At 41.4% G+C, this 23967-nt stretch overlaps 2 protein-coding genes across 6 annotated transcripts; one reads left to right on the top strand and one right to left on the bottom strand.

The window, feature by feature from the left end:
- sh3glb2a (SH3-domain GRB2-like endophilin B2a) lies at positions 1-15258 on the top strand. Of its 5 annotated transcripts, none has more exons than XM_077003434.1 (12): positions 1-205; positions 800-941; positions 2598-2726; positions 7813-7946; positions 8146-8238; positions 9669-9731; positions 10245-10268; positions 10429-10518; positions 11352-11452; positions 11598-11612; positions 11779-11992; positions 12192-15258. In XM_077003434.1, exons 1-12 carry the CDS (start codon positions 143-145, stop codon positions 12297-12299), a joined length of 1176 nt encoding a protein of 391 aa, XP_076859549.1. In that variant the 5' UTR covers positions 1-142; the 3' UTR covers positions 12300-15258. The 5 variants fall into 5 exon arrangements, with proteins under 5 accessions (XP_076859549.1, XP_076859550.1, XP_076859553.1 ...); XM_077003435.1 differs by having other exon boundaries at positions 11782-11992; XM_077003438.1 differs by having other exon boundaries at positions 11812-11992.
- On the bottom strand, positions 14613-16903 carry prrt1b (proline rich transmembrane protein 1B). The gene is made up of 3 exons (XM_077001276.1): positions 16361-16903; positions 16016-16144; positions 14613-15912 (listed from the first exon to the last, which is right to left on the bottom strand). The coding sequence occupies exons 1-3, from the start codon at positions 16901-16903 to the stop codon at positions 15766-15768; spliced, it is 819 nt and encodes a 272-aa protein (XP_076857391.1). The 3' UTR covers positions 14613-15765.
- Between the last annotated feature and the right edge of the window lie 7064 nt (positions 16904-23967).

A 23967-nucleotide genomic window follows, 5' to 3' on the forward strand; every position in this document is an offset into this window, starting at 1 on the left:
GAGAGCGCCGACGACACCGTTGGGTTCACTCTCCCACACAGCCTGCTGCGAGCTCCAGCTTAGGTTTGTGCTCGGTAGTTAAGGCTGGCCTCTGCGGAGCTTCAAATGCCGCGGGGAGTTTTTATGTTCATTCACTGGCACAATGGATTTTAGTGTAAAGAAACTAGCTTCTGATGCCGGTGTGTTTTTCTCTCGAGCGGTGCAGGTAGGGTCGCCTTCTCAATCTTTTGTCTGCACTGTATCACATCATTCAGCAAAAGCTAGCGCCCCGTGGGCTTGGAAATTGAATGCAGCAGTTGCATGCAGCTATATTGCCACGATGTCACTATAACAGGGTTTTTGTCGTATATTTATGTCGTATCACAATGGAAATGACTTCCCTTTAGCAAATTTACTTGCGAAGTGAAACGGTATTGTTTTGTCTTTCCGTATTCTCGTTCTAACAAAAACATTAGCTACGTGTCAGAGTGTGATTTAATATATTGGTTAGTGCTTGCGACGCAACCTATCAAGCTGCTGTTGTGAAGATGTGTAAATAACACGAGAGCGGAGAGGATGTCAGGGCTTCCATCTGTAACTCGTGTTGCATCACGACAGCGACTTCACGACGACACACCAAGTCGTCGTCGTATCATTATAATGCAACTTATGTTATGAGCCAAGAACTGTGTTTATTTAGCCTCGCTTGGGAGTTGGTATTCTTACGTCGTTGATCGTGATTATAGTGAAAATGTGTGTATATTCCTATAAATGGGTTCGCACAGTAGCCTATGTAATTGCGTGTGTATTCAACCTCTAGTTTACAGAGGAGAAACTAGGCCAGGCAGAGAAGACCGAGCTGGATGCTCACTTTGAGAGCTTGCTTGCAAGAGCAGATTGCACTAAGAACTGGACTGAAAAAATCTACAGGCAGACAGAAGTTTTGCTGCAGCCAAACCCAAGTAAGCAGCTACCTCCTTTAGCATCTTCACCACCTCTTCCAGTTGTTCAGTGTGGGCAAATTGTTGATCAGGGCCCAGTGCCAACTTCAGCTCCCAGCTTCAACCTTCTCTGTCTTTCCAGAGTTCGCATTTTGCTTCCAAAGAGCATTTCTGTGTGTTGCCACAAGGGGCGACCTTGAGTGGTGTTAATGGACTAGCTCTTAGTCTGAAACGCTTCAAAAGGGCCCTGCTGATACTGCAGTCAAGCTACCCAGTTTTAACAACACATTTCAGTCTGGATGGCTGCCCTGTCACTTTATTATTTTTGGTACACAGTTACTGTTACCTTGAATCTGAGCGTATATGGTGTCTCTAACGGCAAGTGTGAGAGGGGCAGGGACCTCTAACCTGTTCCTTTCTGACTCTCTCATGCTACAGTTGATCACACTGGTAAGTATGCCACATTTTTACCAGTGCCCCAACAAAAACTATCTGCAGTCTTTCCATCTACGCCGTTCTAAGGAAGACATATTTGTAATTAAAACAAAATAAGTGAAAGCTCAGCCATTTTGAACCTGTAACTCTCCATTTTGTGAAGTTCCCGATTGGGTTTCCATCATAAATAAGTGTGCCATAACCCATAGCGCCACACTTTACGATCTTCAGGTTCACGTTCACACCCTTGGGATACATTGGACCACCTCTGGGCCAGATTTACTGGTGCTGCCAGTGGCACGTGTGCAAAGTGTATGATTCTCAAAACCACAAGCATTCCCTTCCATTCTGGATCCAATTAGGCTGATCCTGACTCTTGTTATTAAATGCCTTTGTTTGTGCACGTGCTAAAGCTGTAGTGAATCAGGCCCTGTATGTATGTTCGTTTGTATGATATGTCTTAGCATGACATCATCACTCAGACTCTCATTGCCTGATCTAAAATGGAACTTCTGTATCTGGATGTTACAATTTTATTTAGCTGTCTGGTATAGCCTTTTTGTACTTGTAGTGGAATAACTAATTTATTCAGTGATTTGCCACAGAGAACACTTTTCCTTTTCTGTGCTCTTGATTTGTGGGGGAGGGGGATCCAGTGTTGTTATTGAATTAAGGGTTGTGGTTAGCAAACAGGAGTGCTGAGCATCAGGGTGGGGGGGGGGTGTTTTTAGTTATATATGGTTTCAGATCAAAATATGTGTTGTTTGACTTGACATAAAGACAATGCAAATGGATATGAAATATTATGTTGACTAGGTAGTATCTTCTGACGCTAATTAATTTTTGATTGGAAGAACAGATCATATTGTTCCTGCACTGTCAATAATCTCAAGCAGATAGTTAAATCTGCAATCGAACCCTTTGTAATGATTCCCAAAATGCTGTATTAATTGTGAAAATGATTATGCAGTTTTATAATATACATGTGTTTATATATATATATATATATATATATATATATATATACACACACACACACACACACTGTTTTTGTTTTTAGGATATTATATATGTGCCATTGAAGTATTTAGGAGGACATATGCTTTTCAGTGTATCTTGGACCTTTTTGTTTTGAGATGTTTGCGTCTTCAGAGACGTTTGCATTTTCACAATTTATAAAGGATGGTACGATTGTGACAGATTTTAGTTTCTGTGTCTTTTAACCTAATGTTTCTTTGCTAGGTGCCAGGATTGAGGAATTCCTTTATGAGAAACTTGATCGGAAAGTTCCATATCGAGCCACCAATGGAGAAATACTGGGGCAATATATGCTTGAAGCAGCCAAGGAATTTGGCTCAGGGACTCCCTATGGTAAGAATCAAAATAAAAAAATATATAGCGCTTTTTACAAAAGCAGCTTTACAAGTGTCAGAGTCCAAGCCCCAGTGAGCAAACCAAGGGTGACAGTGGCAAGGAAAAACTCCCTAAGAGCATGAGGAATAAAACTTGAGAGGAAACAAGACTCCGGGGGGAAAACCCATCCTCCTCTGGCCGATGCCGGTCAACAAAACATAAATACATTGAACAAAAAAAAGATGGGAATGATAAATAATTCTTTGTGTGTATTATATATATGTGTGTGTGTGTGTGTGTTCTCTATGTAATTCTTATTCAGTCCTAAACTTCTTAATGGTCAGTAATAGTAGTCCAGGGCCGTGGAGATCTCCCAGCAATAGCAGGGGAGAATTTGGGGTATTTTTTGGGTAGGAGGGCAGCTGTTTGGAAAAAGAAAAGAAGGAAAATTAGCTCTCTATAGGATTATTTGCGGGACAGAGGAAATGTAAACTTCTCTGGAGTGTGGCAGCCACTCCAGGATTAAATTATTACAGCCTAGCTAAAATGGCAGAACCACAGAACGTAACAGACTTGGAGGCATCCTGAGACTTTGACATCCATCCTCTACACTGTCAACAAACTTCAGTGATTACATGGAGTGACAAGATAACAGCACCAGCACCCCAGTTTCCCATAAAACCCATGAACCCCTGGATCTGTAACCTTTATCTAAGGGGGCTCATTATTTACCAAATGCTAACCTAAATAAGCAAGTTTTCAACTTAGACTTAAAGATTGAGTCTGTCAGAGTCCTGGACACATTCTGGAAGGTTATTCCTTAGTTGGGGAGGGCTTATAAAAAAAGGCTTTTCCCCCTTCTGTTACCTTATTAATTGTTGACCGGCATCCTGTGATCTTAGTGGACGTGCGGGTTCATAATAGGAGATAAGTTCCTGGAGGTAATCAGGAGCAAGCCCATGCAGTGCTTTATAAGTCGGAAGAATTTTAAAATCAATACGGAATTGAACTGGGAGCCACTGCAGGGCTGATGAGGCTGGCCTGATATGATTGAATTTTCTACTGGCTCTGGCTGTGGCATTTCGGACTACTTGAAGTTTATTTAGATTCATGTTTAGGCATCCTGACAGTAATGAGTTACAGTAGTCTAATCTGGAGCTAAGGTGTATACTAATTTTTCTGCATCGTGCTGGGATAACGCATTTCTTAGCTTGGCAATGTTGCAGAGATATAGAAAGGCTGTCCTAGTAGTATCATCTATGTATTTATCAAATGATAGGACAGAACCGAGTATGATTTTTGGCTACTGAGCCAGGTGTAATGTGGTAGTCTGCAAAATTTATCATTAGATCTGGTATTTACTGTCTTGTGGCATTTGGGTCCAGAAGGAAAACCTCTGTTTTCTCACCATTAACTTGGAAAAAGTTTAGCGACATCCAGCATTTTAACATCTCTTACGCAGGCCTCAATTTTTCCTAATCTGGATTTGTCATCAGGTTTTGCTGATATGTAAAATTGGGTGTCATCTGCATAGCAGTGAAAGTTGACACAAAGTTGTTTGTTTATAACTATGCCCAATGGTAGCATGTATAATGTAAATAATATTGGTCCTAAGATGGAGCCTTGTGGGACTCCATATTTCACTTTTGTGCACTTGGAGGGAATATTATTGAGCTGTACAAACTGATGACGATTAGTTAAATAAGAATTAAACCATGAAAGGGCTGTACCAGAGATTCCAACCCAGTTTTCTAACCGTTCTAGCAGGATCTTGTGATCTATTCTGTCGAAATAAAAGTTGACAAACGGATGCAAGGCATTCTGCTGCCTTTCTAAGTGCTTAGTCACATGTTCTGATATACAGAATGCACTGTTGTTAGTTGCTTTATCATTGATTTATCATTTCATAGTGCTTTTAATCATGTGATGGATTTTAGCTTTCACTTCAGTAAATGAGTTTTCAGTTACTCTACATGTTGTAATGAGTTTTTATTAGTGGGGCCGTTAACGCCGTTAACAGTTTGCAAACTGTTTTTGTGTGTGTGTGTGATTGAGTGGTGGGCCGTTAACGCCATTAACACGGTTAAAGGCCCACCACTAGTTTTTTTTAAAGAATGTAGCATTTGCATTATAGGGTTGACCTTGTATTTTACTTCTGAAAAATAGATGAGGAAATGGGATCAATTGAAGAATGTTTGTTTGTTTTTCTTTATAATATATTGGTGCAGAATTGAGTCACTCTGCTTGTAGAAAGTGTTCCACTTTGTACATTGTGATTGTACATGCAGATGACATAATGGAAAAAGGCGTTTGAACAAAGGCAATCAATGGCACTTGTTTGCATAGAGAAGGCTTCAGCTTGGTTTTTCCATTGTGATTGAAGGGCACTGTGGATCCAGTGTGGCGCAGAACTTATTCGACCAGAAGTAAAGCAGCTTTGGGACATGTATTATATGACAGGAGTGCATGTCTCGTGTTCAGCTGAGCACAATGTTAAAATCCAGTGCTACCACGTGGAGAGAGAGGTGGGGGGTGTGGGAGTCTGTGGAACGTAATCCATTTGATTTCTGTCTCTGTGCTGCATTGTCCCTGCTTGCATGTCGTCAGCGTACAGCCAGACCAGTAACGTATGTCGCTGGCTCTTTCTCACCACTGCCTCATGGATCAATAGTGCATTATTCAGAGGTCACATGCCATTTAATTCTGCAGCTTTGCACTGGCCAACATGCCTCCAGCCAGCCCAACACCAGCACTGGATAGACACAGACGAGCAATTCTCCTTCCAGGTAATCAGTGCCTTTATTGCTTGGTATGAGCTGTGTTGATCTGTGACATTTATCTGCCTGATGGTAGATAATAGAATTGCACAGAGGTGTATGTCAAACTGTATCCTGGTCCTGCTACAGTAGGGATATTTTCTTCTAACAGCAGATGCATTTGGTTAATGATAAAATTATTCTGACATGAATACTAGTATGTTATCATGGAAGCACAGATTGGTGCAAAAATGTACATGCTGCACTTACGCGTGACTATTAGCACGTTTAAGATGTCCATGGAGTTCAATTAGTGTGTCTACTCTTCCAAGCTGAAGTGCTCTTAGCATTAGTAAATGGCTCATTAATGACGTGTGGCTGAGTGGATGCTTTTATTTCAGTCTCTAGTGTCAGTGGAACTGTAGGTCATGCTTGGCTGGGCTTCACTGATAGCTCTTCAGAGTGTAGAAAACCTCAAGATGTCCATCTGTAAACTGGATTAACTTGTGAAACTCCAGCATGATACGTGAATCTAATCTGTTTTAGCCATATCTTTGGCTAAGGTAGTCTGGTGATGGAACTTTAGTTTTTGTAGTTGCTAGTGGTCATGTTTGTGGCTATCCTCCTCTGTGGTTCTGATGCTCCTACACATGACAGACTTTACAAACAATGAGGTGACCAGGTGTCTGGTTGAAACTGTTGGATACTAGGGTTTGTTTGATTGATTGATTGTTCTGCTTAAGTATACATAAAAAATAATATATATATATATATATATATATATATATATATATATATATATATATAATAAAATGTAATTAAACAGACGAAACACAGCATTTTAATCTAATAGCGCACCTGTTACAAAGTGTGTTTTTAACAACAACAACAACAACAACAACAAAACCATTAAAAAGTGAGTATGAAGGTATTTGTAAACCACAAACATAACGCCCAATGCAACGTCATCGGTCATGGGCACCATAGGCTTGTTGGAGATAAAGGCTCAGTCCGAAATGGCACTATGCACTAGATTTTCAAGCAGTACATTCTGCTCAAATGTTAAAGCAGTGCGTTCTTGCAGTAAGCGACTGGGCAGTATGCATACAACCTCGGACATACTACCTCCACCATTTTACCTATCTCATATGACCTCACACGATCATGGGATAGGACAGTGTGCTGCAATAGCATACTTTAAAATGGCTCTTGATTCAGTAAGACATCCGGGTACTTTTCGCTTACTGTTTAATGCATACTATGTTTTCGGACATACTACCCTTTATTGCGTACTGCTTTGGCGTACTGTATAGGAGAGAGGATGGCATTTCAGATGGAGTCAAAGTCTTGGTGGTCAGTGAAACCGGCTGCAGTTGAGGGAGGAGATTAGCAGGCGTCGGATAGTTTTACCTGCCGCAACCCACGTGAGCTGGCAAATATGTTTTTTTGAAGAGTATAAAATTAAATTTTGCATGTAAGCATAATATCCACACAAGTATTTTAATAGCCTGCAACCTATTTTAACTTCTGTTTGAATCTACATGTCAGCGGGTTTTCTAGCCAATACGGATTAAGTTTTGTCGTCATCAAGCCGTTTCTCGCCTTGCGCAGCAAGTTCAGAGCAACTGCTGGACTTGTTTAAGAAACCTGCAGCTGATTGCTCACAGGAGTTCATATCGACGTACGTCATCCCACACAGGCAAACAAAAAAAAAAAACCCCAAAACAAACTGACATGCACCAAATCGACAACACATTTACCTGTAGATATAGTCGTGCTCGTTACGTAGAGATCACCCAACCATTATAGGCATCTCAAAGATAGGGGTCCACAAAGCATCCACTTTGACTGTTCACTTTCTGAAATGTAGAAAATAAACACATCACCAAGCTTAACTAAGGTCTTATAAGTTAAACATATGTGCTGTTTTGCACGCACCATTACTCACTGGGCTTATTTAAGGTTTGTGTAATACTGGTAGAATAACTGCATCATTTTTTGCATAATAAAAATATTTTTTTATTTCTTAATGCTTAACCAAAATGCATTTTTTATATTTCAGAAATTCTCTAGGTTCTTTTTACATGAATAATGTACACTTTTTGCCATGTTGTTTTATGTATGACCACTGGGTGCTTTCATTTTAATTGTTTATGCTTCAAAAATTGGAACTGAAATCTAGGAACTTGGACTCACTCATATTTATGGATGCAGTTATGAAGGCAGATATAAAAATAGTGTTTAGAAGAGGAGCTATGTCCATAGTCGTCATACACAACTTCAGTTAGTCCTGAGGGAAAATAATAGCTGATAAAATAAACCTGCTTGAATGGTCTTTGGCTCTGTAGGAAGTACCTTGATTCAAGTGGGGGACTGCCAGAGGAGGCTAGGAGGAGCGGAGCGAGAGTTCCTGCAGACCTCTGCCATTAGCTTCCTCACTCCCCTACGGAACTTTCTGGAAGGGGATTGGAGGACCATAACGGTGAGCCTGGAGCTTTTGTGTCGTTGAAGACTTGATGAGCCGTGTAGGGGATTCTGTCCCGTTAAACTGTCCCCTTCTGCACGGCGATGTGACTTTACCTTCCTTCCTACTAACTTCAGTCCTCATTTATGTAAGAACCTAAGGTGGCCTCAGATGCTTGTGCTGTGACCTAATCTCTTTCATCTTTGCCTCCCTGCAGAAAGAAAGGAGACTTCTTGAAAACCTGCGGTTGGATCTGGATGCCTGTAAAGCTCGGCTAAAGAAGGCCAAGGCGGCAGAGGCCAAGGCCACAGTAAGCTGCCCCGCCTGCCCCACACACTCTGCACTCCTCTTCTCTCCCTAGGCCCATACGCTCCTACTCTCCTCCTCCTCCTCCTCCTGTGGACCTTCACCCGTGACCCCTGTGAACTCTGTATTGAGCGTGAACTCGTGCTGTTAAATTCTGCACTAATCCTTCTGTCTTTGTCTCAAACTTTGCAGTGTGAGGGAGAAGTGAGTATTGGAGTGCCATCCTTCTCGAATAGGCATCCTTTCATTTGCTTTAATGCCTTGTCCTCGGGGACATAGCAAACCGGAGGTGGGGGAGGGGTGTGGTGTGGGTGTGTCAACAGCCCCACTTTTGCTGAAACGCGATTCCACCTCCCTCCTCCCACTTTTGTCAGACTAAAACGATGCTAAAATATGCCACGTCCCAGAACACACCCACTTCTGAGAAGCTTGATGCACCCCTGCCCGTCCTTCTCCCCTTCCTTTTGCATCAGTAATTTTTTCCCATGCATCTAACATCTATCTTCATAGGTAGATCTTTATTCCTGGTTACAGCATTGGAGAGTTGCACTGGTCTCAGTTTCAATAGCCTCCGTATCGGTAGAGCCTGCGGCCTGTCTGCTGTCAACCTCGAGACCGTTGACCGAAAACTTGCGCTGCTGTGTTTATGCTGTAGCTGCAGGGATTGCCTTAACACAGGTGGCTAGCAAAAGGTTGCTAAGGCAAACAAAAGCTAATTATTCCCCTTCTTCTTCCCTAGTGATTAGGCACACTATGTCAGTTGAATCAGCAGAGCAGTCCAAGGGACAGTCGCAGTAAAGCATATGACTGAGGACATGAGCGATGCTAGTGTTTGCACCTGGGTCTGAGGGTTTACAGGCTGTATGCTTTGCACTGTAATGATAGTATTTGCACCTGGGTCTGAGTTTGTAGGCTGTATACAATGCACTGTAATGACGGTGTTTGTAAGCAATGCTGCAGGTGGCATGTTTGCATTGTTCATCCTTTTATTTATTTATTTATTTAATAAAGTTCAAAGATCAGAGGTGAAAAAACTGTTTGTTATAGTTGGGATGCTTCGGTGCTGCTGACATCACAGGAGAATGATGGACTGGTCCATTCTTAGTGAAATAGTGCTCTGATCTTTGAACTTTTCAAGGCATGGATCACTGATGCATGACCTTTTTGTATATACTCACAGAATAGTACATATCCTACGATTTTATCCTTGAAAGATCAGAAAAGAAATTAGAAAAGGAAATCTTAATTATCAACAGGTAACACGTTTGTTTGCAACAAGTGAGATTACGACATTGGCAAGACATTTCCCAGAACATCTCGGTGTGATTTTCTATTATCAGCCAGGTTATCTGGTGTCATTTAATTGACCTGTTTGCTTTGCTGCCTACTTGGTGTGTCTAGATGTTCGTATAAAGCGCTGTTCTTTGGTTCTAGGCTGTGCCAGACTTCCAAGAGACTAGACCTCGTAATTATGTGCTGTCTGCCAGTGCATCAGCTGTGAGTAACAATCTTCCTGCTCTATGACTTGCCACAATACTCCTCATTACAGGCAGGGCTTAAGAGAAGGAGCCGGACTGCTGGTTTATGTGGATTTGGGCCCACACTGTCCACTGTGTTATTTTCTAAAGATCAGCTTATGACCTTATCTCCATCTCTATGAGAACATAACTGAATGCACAGCCAGTCTGTTATCATGCATACACCACCGGTGGCGTTTGTGTGCATGTGTGGTTTGGCTGTGATGGTTATTGTCTTGCTCTCGTAGAATGTTAACTTTAACATTAATGTATTCAGAAAGAGTGCTATCTTTATTTTGTTTGTTTTCTATTATGTAGAAATGTCTGAATGTTTCTGATAACCTCAGCTCCAGCCCATGGTTGCACTGCCTAATACGATGTGAAGCAGTGACTGAAGAGAGCAACCTTTGACAAACATCTGTGTTTAAATGGCTGCTTATCATTTTTGACATCACTTTTTGTATGTTTTTCTTCTCGTATGTTTGCTCTTCAGCTCTGGACCGAAGAGGTGGAGAAAGTAAGTGTGACCTCACTTCCTTTCTGTGATATTATTATACAGTCCTGCATAATTACCACCTGTCATTTTCAACCTTACTTGTCTCATTGTTAGTTTTGAACATTGCTTTCCTATAACATGCGTGTGTGCGCGTGCGTGTGTGCGTGTGTTCGTTTGGCAGGCAGAGCAAGAATTGCGGGTGGCACAGACTGAATTTGACCGACAGGCTGAGGTCACAAGGCTATTGTTGGAGGGAATTAGCAGCACACACGTGAGTCATGTTAACATGCAAAATGCTTATGCCCTCATCCAGGACACAAATCTGATGAGTGAAGACCAGGAAGGGGCTGAATGAAGTTGTAAAACCTTGTAAAATTGTCAACAGCAGGAGTAGAATTCTGTGATTTTTGTCACTGACTTCTCTGAAACTGGAAATTTAGATCCATCCATGGATGCTGACTTTGCTGTAGAAGTCATAGAATTCTTTAGGCATTCATGCTGTCATGCCACATAAATCCCAGGGTAGTCTTTTAAGTACATATGATTACTTGAAGTGGAACATGCGTGGACAAACTCCACACATACATTGGGCATTTCGACACATGCCACATTTACTCCACACACACAGTATGTTTAGTCCTCCTGATTGCACTCTTCATACTCCAGAAACCTGAGCCATCTCCCGCCACAAATCAGTTGTGCTTTTTCCAGCTTCGGTTTTGTTAAAAACGGCCTCTTTGGGCTGAAAAAAGTTAAATGAACGAGAGATTCCTGTTTTTCAGGAAAAAAAATTGTTTGGCATACTGGTTCAGTCATTAAGTGCGATATTCCTTGTATTTAAAATGTCTTATTTTCTTACTTTTTATTAGATTTGCACTGAACTGAAGTGGCACTCGCAATTGCCAATTATACAACTGTACAATGACAATAAAGGTGTCCTAATCATAAAAGGCCAGCACAACACTGGAACTGTTTTTGGGGTGTGTTATTATTCAGAGAGCATGTGTCTCTGACTGTGTTCCCCATACCTCTCCACAACGGCAGTATGTGTGATCTGTGTGATCTGCTCGGGTGAACCACTAGTAACACCCCTGTGTTTTTCAGGTGAACCACTTGCGGTGCCTGCATGAATTTGTGGAAGCTCAGGCCACATATTACAGTCAGTGTCACCACTTCATGCAGGAGCTTCAGAAAGAGCTGCGCAGGTGAGGATCTGATTGGTCCCTCTTCTAAAGACCCAGGGACACTAGAGATCTACTGGTAGTGTTGGCCACAAGAGGGCGCTGTTACAGAGGTTTTAATATGTACTGTATGTGGCTTTTTTGCCCCTCCCTCCCCATGTGCTTCCAGTGCCAATGGAGATGTGTGAGTAGGCCTTGAGACCGTTCCTTTGCCTGAGAATCTGGTCTTTTCTTATGTAAATGTGTTGGGATGCTTGATTGAGCTTGGATTCTCTGTCTTACTCACTCACACACTCTCTCTCTCTCTCTCTCTCTCTGTTGCTCTGCCCTACTCTATCCTGCTCTCTCAGAAGATACCCTAACTCATTTGTGGTGAATCCCAGGTCTGTCCGATGTCCTTCGTTTGACCCCTCGTCCGCTGTGCCCATCAACTCCTTGAGTCCGGAGGTGGAGGCCCTTCAGATCGAGGAGGTGCAGCCACCCCCTAGTGGCACACGCAGAGCTAAGGTCCTGTACGACTATGATGCTGCTGATACCAGTGAGCTCTCCCTCCTGGCTGATGAGGTGAAGGAACCTTTCATATAATTATTTGTTCAGAAAACCAACCAAAAGGTTGAGCATATGCTGCAAAAAAAAGATACCTTAGTTATCATGGTATATTGTATTTCTGAAAACATTTAATAGAGGATTTGTACTGATTGGACAGATTCTCATATGAATCTTTTTCTATTTCTTTTTTCTGTGCTTTGATTGGTTCATCCAGCTTATTACAGTGTACACAGTGCCAGGAATGGACTCTGATTGGCTGATTGGAGAGCGAGGAAACCAGAAAGGGAAGGTGCCTGTAACATACCTGGAGCTCTTGAGCTAAAGAGGCTATATAAATGCATAGAGTGACGTGCTATTACATGCATTAACATGTAAAAATAAGTAGTTCTAAACAGATTCAGACATGGACTCAGTTTCATACTTTTGACTAAGAGAACTTTTTTTGTAATCCGAGAGTTTAGTTTATTTATTTTAATGTCAGCCTTAGTTTGTGTCTCAGCAGCACTAAAAAAAGTTCTTGAGAACTGCATAGTCTTTGATCCCATCCTCATGATACAAGATCACAAGCAGTTCTATACATCAGAATCTATAAAACCTTCCAACATTTGCAGACATAAAGCTGATGAACTTGTCATATCTCCACTCGTGGATTGTGTCTTACAATATTGCCACCCAAATACCCTTAAAGCCAAAAACAAAAGCTCATAATTACATCATGCCAAATGCTTGAATCTGAAATCTCCAGACATTTAGATGTAGATATGTGCCTGACTTCAGACATCTGGACCCAAAAATAGCTGGTGCAGCTGTAACTTCTCACACCCTCACTATACCTCATTACCTATTAGTCCACCTATAACTTATCACACTCTGACTGTAACTCATCACCCATTAGTCCATCTGTACCTTATCACACCCTGTCTTCTGTCCTCTCAGCTTTAGCCAGTCTTCCACTCAAACATAAGTTAACATTGGTTGGTTATAATGTCTAATGCCTTGCCTGTTTGTGCTCTTTGGTCCGTCAGCATCTGGGAACACCTCCCTGGGCTTCTCTCCTTTGCCTCTGTTATTTACTTTCCTAACAGCACCTCACTGGATGAGACAAACCTCGTGAGGCTCAGTCAAAGCAGTATTTACACATTCAACACTGTCCAATCTTGTGAAATCAGTTCAGAGAAATGTTTAGCACAGCCTCTGAGGCTGTGACGCCCCTCACAACGGTCTCAGTTTAGAGTGAATGTGGAGTCCTAGAGTTTTATACAGTTGAGGTAGTGGACATTAGCCTAGCATCTTGACATCACAGGCACTGTTGGGTGTGAGGGGCTAAGAGGGAAAACCTTATGCTGTGTGTAGATTGACTGGAAACATGATTGGAGAACTGGAAATGGGTATCAATCAAGAGAAGGAATGTATGAAGAAGTTTAAAACTTTACTAATGAAATGTTTGAATAAATCAGTATCATGGGTTTTAGTAGAAGACAGGCGGGATGTAAAAAGTTAGATCATTTCAATCAAAAAGGAGACAGCCGAGACGACCTCACGTGCCTCACTAAACTAGCTCATGGTAGCAAGCAAGGCAAATTGGCTGAAGCACCAACAAACAAGCTAACACTTGCACTTCGTAAGAAAGGAAAAGCAACGCTTGTGTTGAGAAGCAAATGCATATTCAATATGCTTGGACAGCTATTCATTTCAAAACTCTCATTTATCTGCTGATATTACATTTACTAATGAGCACCAGCGTGCAGTGTGGGCAGTTTGAATATCTTGGCCTGTAGGGTGTGCTGTGCTCCAGATCTAGTGTTGAACACGGTCCCTAGAAAGTCCCTTCTGAATATCCTTCATAATCCATAACTATCCTTAATGTGTGTCTAAGCAGTTAGAAGAATTTCAGAAAGTTTTTGCTTTATCTTTGTAAATTTTATTAAATATTTGTTCAAAATACAAAATTGGATATTTCCAGGTTGCAAAGAAGTCCTGTGATGCAAATTGTTTCCATGCAATCATCAAATGAATCATATGTTAAGGACTCTTTACAAGTCGTGTTCAGAAGAGATCGTTGTGATGTCATGATTGAGATTGTCTTGAATTGTATTGATACATTCCATTTGTTTTTGCTTTATCCCTCTTTGTTAGAATAATTATATAATATGTCAAAGTTGGTTTATTATTAACTTGATCTGAAGCGGTAGCAGGCAGCTTTGTAAATTAGTTTTCTGATCTCTGCTTGAGTTGTTGGGTATGCTGATGCATATTTAACAACATGTTGACCTGATTTAGAAAGTGAAAATTTGAATTTCGATTGACGAGACTGTGACGTATCATTACATTTTATTTATGTTGGCTTTCTGCATGACCTTTCTCTCTGTGTTAATGTTATTTAAAGAACCCCAGATGAGTTTTTGTTCAACTATTGGTTCTGTACTTGAGAACTAATGAAACTGCTCTATTCTCAGTGTATTTAACCTGAACCAGTGGATCCTTTTCTGTCCCATGATCATAAATGTTCTTCTTGAACGTTTGTTCATTTGTGTTGACACTCCCTGATGTACAAGAAGTCTGATGTTTTTTAAGCTAATGTAAAGGTGTTCCTTATTGTCAAAATAGTTTTTTTCCTCTTTTTTTGAAAGCATGAATTAAATAGATTTATTTTAATGATTATAATTTAATATCACTCAAAACAACATCACCATTCAGTTTTCATTGCTGTTTTATATATTTATTGATGTCATTATTGTTTGTTTTGTGGCCAAAGATCAGATAGAAGTATAAGCTAAGTATAGTAACACTAAGTTAAGGTTCACTGGCCAACATTAATGAACCATGAACATCTGAATTAATGAACCGCAAGTAATGTCAACTGATTTAACAGTTGAATTAATAGCCTTCAGTGATACTCACGGGCAAACTAGCTAAGACAAAAAATACAGTTGGAAAATACAGAGAATTTTAATGACTTTAACATTACTTGTGGTTCACTAATAGTCAAGCTCATTTGTTAATAAAAACATGGTGTCTGCATTTCCATTCTGGTACAAATGCAGTGAGAACTGCTACTGTGTCGGGCTAATCTGAGTGTGAAGTATTTCAGACGGACGTAGCGTTGGGTTAATGAGAGGGCCTTTGTGCTTGCCTGCCTTGTTGCTAAGTGACTCCCTGTGTTGCTGCAGTTACCTCTTTTTCCCCTTTTTAACCTGTTGCCTGACTCTCCACTGTATTGCCTGCTCCCTCTGTAGGAGAGAAACTATGGAATGTAATAAAAGTAATCTCTATTGATCTGAGACGTGGTTAATGTACATTAATATTTACAGTTCATACACACAGTGGTGCACATCTGAACACAAACTATATTATAATAATTATAGCAACCATATAGTTACATTTAGCATAAAGACTATTAATAGACAATTGTCAGCTGTAACCTATGAAATCACCAGCTGTCATCATCCAAGGGCACTAGACTGTCTGCAATGTTGAACACAATGTTGGATTCCCCCCTCTAAGGTAGAAATCGGCACTACAAAACTACTAAAAAATTCAATATGTACAGAAATGGAGATGGTTCATTACATCACACCAGACTCCTCATCATCCATGCTTCTAAATAGCAAAGTTGACTCCAAACAATTAGAGCAATACTTGACATATCTCAGCTAGTTTTTACAGTCCAGCCACCGACCTTTCACGCCTGTATTCTTTGCCTGCTTCCTGCAAAAAAATAATATTAATTATTCACTTTTTATTCGCGACTGCAACATGGGGAATTATGCCTGTCGTGACCAGGCTGACTATATGCCGAGGGCTATGATCACATATACGATCCAGCCCACGAACACGACCACACCGAACATGAGACTGAACATGACCAGCAGCCGGGCCTTCTGGGACGCCCTCTCGCCCTCTCGGATGTCACCCCGGGCCAGCGCCGCGCGGGTCTGAAAGGACAGAATCCACAGGAGACGCAGGTTTGCAACAGTTCGGCACGCGAGGGCGGTAGACGGCACGCGAGCGGAGACACGGCACGCCCAGCGTACTTACTTCGAAGGAGTACATGAGCGCGACCAAGCCGCTCAGTAGACAGCAGAAGACCGTGACAAGGAGAGACTCCACTAAGTAGTCTTTGGGTAATGTCGGCGGCTCCTCCGCTATTGGTGGGCCGTTCATGTACTGAAAAAAACAATTGTACACAGATCAGACTGCAGGACTGAGGCAACTTACTTAAAGGCCGACTGTTCTTTAAGCCTCATTAACATGGCACGTGTTGGGGTGTTTGGGTGTATTCTGGAGATGTATGATGGTAAGGTACAATTTGAAGAAATTTCATCTGCCATGAAATGGCTCTATTGTCTTTGCTGGTGAAATCAGGGCAGTGAGGACTCTTACTATGGCGTAGGAAGGGTAGGTGGAGGTGGGCACGAATGGCGGCTGGTAAAAGGCCGGGGTGACTGCTGCAGGCTGACAGGCTATGACCGGCTGGTTGGCATAGTGGGGCAGCGGGGGTGGGTAGATCAGGTAGGCCAGTTTGGGGTCAGGAGGGCTGTAGGGGGGAGGTTCCTCAGAAAGCTCCTCTGTGTGAGTGGTGCCGGGGTCATGCACCCCACCTGCACCTGTCTCGCCCGCTCGGGCCGGCCGCTCCGGGTCGTAGGCAGAGTGGAGGGCTCGGGTGCTGTCGGTGTCGCACGCGGTGTCGAACGTGCGGTTGCTGTCCGTATCGCAGGTGAGGTGTGCGGTCTGCGTGCTGTCCGTGTCGTACGCACGACCGGCGGTCTGAACGCTGTCGCCGTCGGTCGTGGGACGGTCAGCGTGAACACCGTCCGTATACATGGCGGACCCTGCCATTAGGATGCTGATGGAGTCGTAGGCATGGAAACTGCCATGGTGTGGGGGGGTTCTGCACCCAGGTAACCGCCGAGGTTCTTGAACCATTGTGGGGCCTGCTGGGGCCAGCAGCTCTGGATCATCAGGGATGTTAGGTGGACTGACTGGAGAGAGAAAGGTCAGACATTCATGTGATGTTATTTGAAAGTGCTTGTGTTTCTGTTTATGTATGAGTTGTGTTCTGTGTTTATGTTTCTGACTATAATGGTAAAAGGCTTTCTAAGGTCATTATTATTATTATTATCAACTCTCATACACCCCTGAAATATAAACATGGGTCTCATGTAACCCTATCCCGTTAGACTGACCAGTTTTCTGTCACGGGGGGACACAAGACACAAGACTTAGGTAGTGGGTCAGTGATTCAGTCCTTTAGCCTGCATGCCTCATTACATTTCCTGACTTTCACTCTGATGTAAAAAAACTTTACAGGCACGTAAATGCTTTTTGATACAGTATGTATAGTACAAATGCACTGAATGAGGCCAATAATCTGTGTTCCAAAATTACATTTGTTCTATTTTGCAAAGGTTGGTAACTGCAACTATGATAATCACAGGGCCATTCAACAACGCCTGTTATATTCCCACTCATTACAGTACATAATCTCTTCTAACACTAATATTTTATTTTGTGGACAAATGATACACTGGAATTTTCTTTAAGTTGGCTTTTTGAATAACTCATTTAGACATTTATATTCTTTAGATTAACATTATTAAACATTAAAATTTTTAAACTTTAAAATTTTTTTAAACATTAAAAATTTAATTTAATTAACTTTCTTTAGATTACCTGCCATTTTGACTTCTGTTTAGTTTTGTAGGTTTTTAAAGGCTTCCATAACTGCAGCTGCCCAGCAGCATGAAACAAACAGTCTTAAACATGTAGCGTCGAACTGTAAGCACCATCTCTACTACTGCGTGAGATGTCCATGAAAATGGTCATGGCTTCAAGAGATGAACAGTAGCCTTTTGGTCCTCAAGGCCAGTTGTGAGCATGAGATCGGACCTGGATAGGTTATGGAGCTTTAAGACTTACCTGCATCCATAGGAAAGTTCCAGTGCAGCTTAGAGCTTAACTGGGCATCAGGACAAGAGGAACCTGCAGAGGTTGAGTATCCAGTCAGTTAGGAATGTGGGGAACGCTCATGTCTATCTGTAAAATGGCCACAGGTAGTGTGATCGCACTGTGCACAGTATCATGTTTGTTTAATAATTGACAACCTGGGCTCGCTTTCTCTCGCTGTGTGTGTGTGTGTGTGTGTGTGTGTGTGTGTAGAAAGTGTGCATACTTGTCCAGCTCCAAGGTATGGAAATATTTTTGATATTGTTATAAGTTTTCATCTATGAATCTGATTGGTTCTTGTTTGCATGTTCAGTCATTCATATTCATGTTCAGTCAGCATGTTCAGAGTTTGTGTTTTCTGTGTAGGTATTTAAGTTATTGTTGAGTTATTTAATATATTTTCCTCTGACCAATCTGTCTGTCCAGTCTGTAATTACTGCAGAGAATGTGAATACAGTACTGTCAGAAAAAAAGTAAAAAAAAACAGTATTTTGTTGTTTGTGACTTCTTTGTTTTTATTGAATCCTTCTGACATACGTACTCTTTAATCCATCCAGTCTTAAAACCACCATGTTTTCTCCAAACCAAAGCTGTTCCTAAAAGTATTACAGCCAGACATGGGCAAACTACGAGCCTTTATGCTTTTTTAAAGTGTATAAATCTTATTCATTTCCCCTTTTCACCCTTTCCCGTAAAATATCCTCGTTTCCCCAATAGATGGTGCACTAGTCCAGACACATTGACCTCTTTTTTGAGTGTAAAGTGGACACGGAGTGCCGAGTGTTTAAAAAGGAGTGGACAAAAAATATTTTTTTCACTGAGGTCCGATCAACGGCTGCATGTCTGATATGTCAAGAAACGGTTGCAGTTAAAGCATGCCAACTACTAGCAGGCAGTTTCTCTACTGTGTTATGAAAAAATGTTTATGTTTAAAACATTTATAAATTATTGAGCTTGAGTATTTCGTTAGGTAATACGTTTTGAATGTTGAAAGTGTTCCATTGATCTTTTTCCCGTAAATGTTGATTTCATTAACTTTGCACATTCACTTGAAATGTATCAAAATAATAAATTAAATTGCGTGTCCAAATGCTCCTGACCTCCGTCAAATTTTAGAACCCATTGTGGCCCGCAAGTCAAAAAAATTTGCCCACCCCTGCGCTTAGCGGTCAATTGTATTTTATATATTAATTGTACCCGTTCTTGCATGTAGCCAGTCGTCTCAGTGTCTGGCACTTCCCAATTTCGCCTCCAGAGGGCTCTGTCGCCCCAGTTCTGAGTTTACCCATTCAACATTTGTTCTGATTAACTATATCACAGTATACTGTACATGGCCTGTGTTGTTACTTAATTGCGGTGTATTGTATGTACTTTTTGTTCTAGTTTGCTTTCAGAGTCCTGTACAAGTGTTTTTTAGGCTACCCATGGTTGTTTCAGACTAGGCATTTGGACCTGTTGCATTATTTATTATACTCATTATTTACGCTCAAATATACTAATTATTTCTATACATGATTACACATTATTTGCACGCAAATATACTCATTATTTATACTCATTAATTATACTCAAATGTACTGATTATTGTTGTACTTTTTAAATACTCAGCTACATTAGACTTTTCAAATAGTCTTTTTCTGTTGGTAATTTATCTGTTTTTATTTATGAAATGCCTTTTCAAAGTCTTTTGACTTCTTAATGGTTCTTAATGTATACGTTAATCATACACAATGTTTGCCGTATTATAAGGGTTTGTTAGTGCAGTACGCTACACATCGGAGACTGGAAAGCTGAGAGTTGAGTATTCCTCCATTAGACAGTCCTTCCTGTCTGTGGTTGAGCTGCTGTCAAGCCACATATGTTTATTTGTGAGCTACATTAGGGCAGTGTGCTGGATAAAACAGGGAGGACTCCTTCTGTTTGGAACAACGTTTGTACTTCTGTTTGGAACAACTGTTGTTTGAAGCTACTCTAAAAGAAAGAAAAACCAAGAAGCATCAGTCAAGAACTTGGCAGGGATGTAAGTATGTGTGTGTGTGTGTGTGTGTGTGTGTGCACGCATGTGTTTAAACCCATTAGCTACATCTTATGATGGCTGTTGTAAAATTCATGTATGGGCTGTTGCCAGAATCACCATCACAACACATCCTTCATTGTTCTCTCAAAGTTGGTTGGTTTATTTTCCATTTGAGCCAACCAATCAAGATTTTACTGCTCAAAGTCACCTCTCCTAGTAGCTAGACCAGGGCAAAAATGTAGACAATCAGCTCCCAAGCACAGACTTAGAGACCTCCTTTGAAAGAAACGTTTACTTCACCCTATCTACTGCGAACTAGAGGTTTTTGATAGCGATGCACTGGAAGGATAATCTGAGATTTCCTAGTCGTCTGAATCTCACAGTTTCACATGCTAGTAAATCATCAGAAATGATGTGAAGGAGTTTCTGTGTCTGCTTAAATCTCATGATGTGGATCAGAACCTGCATGTGGACTACATTTTAGTGTGTTAGCTGTTTTCTCCACATGATGACAGAAATCAAGCAGGAATATATATCAATAGATGTAACTGAACACTTTTACAATGTTGTCTGCTAAAATTGGGGTCCAGTGCATCCTAATTAGCATAGGCTTGTAGTATAATTAGTTTGTTTGGGAATAAGTGAGCAAGCAAAAACATATAGCACCTGTATCCCTGTGTTATGGTTGCTTGTGTAGAAATAAACAAAATTAATAAGCAGGTGTCTCAATTATACAGCACTGATACGCCCCGTGGACATTGGTGGTGTGTCAGTCTGTCCAGCTCAAGAGACTAAGCGTCTTCAGAAGCTGATTAAGGAGACACTCACGTCTCGGTGCAAGTCATCCCAAATACCACTCTAATCTGCAGCCCAATCATCTCCTTCGAAGACAGTCGTGTACTGGATAGTTTGAGCTACAGTGATTCATGTAAATACATCTTTTGCATTAGAGAATACATATATTCACTTTAATGTAAAAGTTGTCCTCACATTTATGGCATCTGCTATGCATGGAGTCTTTATTTGGGTCAGAGAAAAAGAGGGCAAGGTTTGTATGTGTGTGTGTGTGTGTTGGGGGGGTAGGACTCTTTTGTTTAAAGTGTAAGGGGCTCTGTCCTAAATCAGGTCTGTGGTTTGGCTAATCAGATTAAGCTCGTTACACCTCTCTTTGGTGACCTCACCGCAACAACTGACCTCAGCACAGTTTCAGGAGTTATTTTGCTCTAAATAGCTCTCTAACCATGATTCACGCCATGTTGGGTAATCTTGAGCAGTTATTTCTGTAAAGTACTGCAAATTTAATTCAAACTTCTTATGTATATTTCTGTATATAATACATTATTAATTACATTTTTAAAACATTTATTTTTCTTATTTAGTTTTTCCAAAATTATTTTATTTTGTTTTACATGTTTGCCATATGCTTGTTTTATTGTATGTTGTTTCACAGGTTCTGCCTTTACGTTGATCTAATTGGGCTGTTTCCTGTATAAATAAACAAAATAAATAAATATAAATCAAAAGAAATTCAGAGTGCCAACTGAGAAAAACGGAACCATTCCCTAAGAAACACTCATAGGCATTTTTAGTGGCATTTTTACCAAGTGAGGTATATGTGTGGGACGAGATTATTGTTTTAGCTAAGTTGGCAGGGTTTAAAAGGCCATATAAATCTGCCTGACAGAAAAGGGAGGTTCTTACAGATAAGGGTGAGTTTAGACTTGGGGCACATCAACTGGATGTGATTTTTCTTTGTCTGCTGAGATGACTCAGTCTGGTCTGCGTGTGTCAACACAAGCATTTGCCCACTGGAAGTCCCATAAGAGATGAACGGCTCCCTTTGACGCACATTTCATTTTTCCTCAGCTATAAATGTAATTCAGGCCTCTGGTGACCAGGAGAAATGCTGTGGGGGCTCAAACACCACAAGTGGCGGTGTGTAGTCTGAAGACGCAGACAAATTCCTCCCGGATTACTGCCCCTCTCAGAAAAGGCTGTTAAGCTTGTTTCATCAATATTTGGCTGCTTCATCATTATTTCATTCAAGTCAGGAGGCGGATTAAGATATGTACAGGTGTATAATAACATTAGTGTTTTCTTCTTCTTCTTTCTCTTCTAATTGTTATTATTATTATATTATTATAGCTCATCACAAATCAAATACATCTCATTTGCCTCCTCAGATACAGATGTGAAGCTTGTTAGCCCACATTTAGAAATCGATCATCCGAAAACCTTCTGCAACACTAACGATTTTTGTCGCTGCTTCCATACAACGTGTTAAGCTGTGACTGCGGTTTGGGTCAGTGTTCTGCTCAGCCCCTCAACGTCAGTCATCCCCCTGCCAGTCATCTCTTGACATCGTTATGCACACTCCAGGGGTGCAGAGTTGACAAGGTTGGGGCTCAGGATAAGCAGAAAGGCTCTGGTGAGTGTCATCTAGCATCTCTCTAGGAATGGAGGGGGAGTGGGGGGTGAATACATAAGAGGTGACAATATTTAAAGTATTTAAATATATAGTATACTCTTTACATAATCCACCATGAACAAAGCTACTACAACAGGTCGGCAGGCCTAAACAGCTCTAATAAGAACAGCTCTAAATTTGAATAAATCCATTACTTCTGCAGTTCTCTGATGGATAAAGTAGAGCCATATCTGAAATGAAGGTGAGGGCTTCCTCTTGAAGTTTTGCTCATTTTGTTGCGATGTTGTACAGGCCTAAAAATATGTGCAGTCGCATCACAGCATTCCCGTAATGGTGTCCTGATCGGAAACATCTGGAAGGCATATATACAGAAGAATTTTCAACCTTTCATGCTGCCCTCATCGGAATAACATGTCTGGTAGGCTTTTTGTCCGTTAAGAGTCCTCATAGAGGAGAAACCAGCCCACAGGTGCGGAGGAATGCAAAGAGCACTCCAGTCCTGCTGACCCGCAGCTTTGCCAGTGGCACTGACTAAATGCTGGATCTTTACTGGCCCGTGCTTATAGCTGTTTAATTCAAACTTGGCAGCTCTGCTCTCAGCACGGTGTGGGCAGGGCTGGGAAGAGTCCAGAAGAGGCCCAGCAGTGAGTGGTGTTGGGAGAGGGGGGTGTAAGCCCCAACCGAAGTTCACAATGGGCTTAGTCGGTCAGACCATGACTCACCGCACAAATGCCAAATCTGGACTGGACTGCTCAGCAAGCCTGGCGTGGTGGAGGTGAAGTGACATCAAGCTGCTCTTGCCTGTCTAAGACAAGACGTTAGAGTGTAAGCATGTTGTGGAGTGATTAGGAGCCTGCTGGGGCATCAGCACTGGAAGAGTGATAGAAAGGAGAAAAAACCTTAATTACCTTTGAATATAAAGCAAGCCACATACTTTTCCAGCCAACATAAGTAAGTGCTGATGTTGGTTTGAAGTGAAGGTCATGCGAAATGGGTGACGTCCAGATCATGTGGTGATTCTAGTGGTGAGTGGTTGTGGTTAAAGCGAGAGAGATAAAGACAGGCAGAGAAAGACAGACAGTATGTATTTGTACGGGTGTATGTGTGTGTGTGTGTGTGTGTGTGAGAGAGAGAGAGAGAGAGAGAGAAATGTATGTGTGTGTGTGTGTGAGAGAGAAATGTGTGTGTGTGTGTGTGTGTGTGTGTGTGTGAGAGAGAGAGAGAGAGAGAGAGAGAGAGAGAGAGAGAGAGAGAGAGAGAGAGAGAGAGAGAGAGAGAGAGAGAGAGAGAGAGAGAGAGAGAGATATGGTTAGTTGGGGGTGGACTGAAGTCTCAGGCAAAGATAAAAGAGAGATAGGGAACCTGAAAAAAAGAAAGTGTAAAGAAAGAGACTGTAAAAATGGGATATGCCATTTGAATCACTAAGATCAGATATTATGCTTAAAAGAAACATCAAAGAAAATGAAAGAAAACAAATACACCTAATGAGAAATGACGCAGACATGAACGACAGCCCAGTGTGTGTGAGAGAGTCAGGTTCCACGATACTCCACCCCGAATTTTACCTCCTACCCTCTGGGAGTAATTACCATCGCTCCA

The sequence above is a fragment of the Brachyhypopomus gauderio genome, chromosome 4 (assembly GCF_052324685.1).
Source record: "Brachyhypopomus gauderio isolate BG-103 chromosome 4, BGAUD_0.2, whole genome shotgun sequence".
NCBI lineage: Eukaryota > Metazoa > Chordata > Actinopteri > Gymnotiformes > Hypopomidae > Brachyhypopomus > Brachyhypopomus gauderio.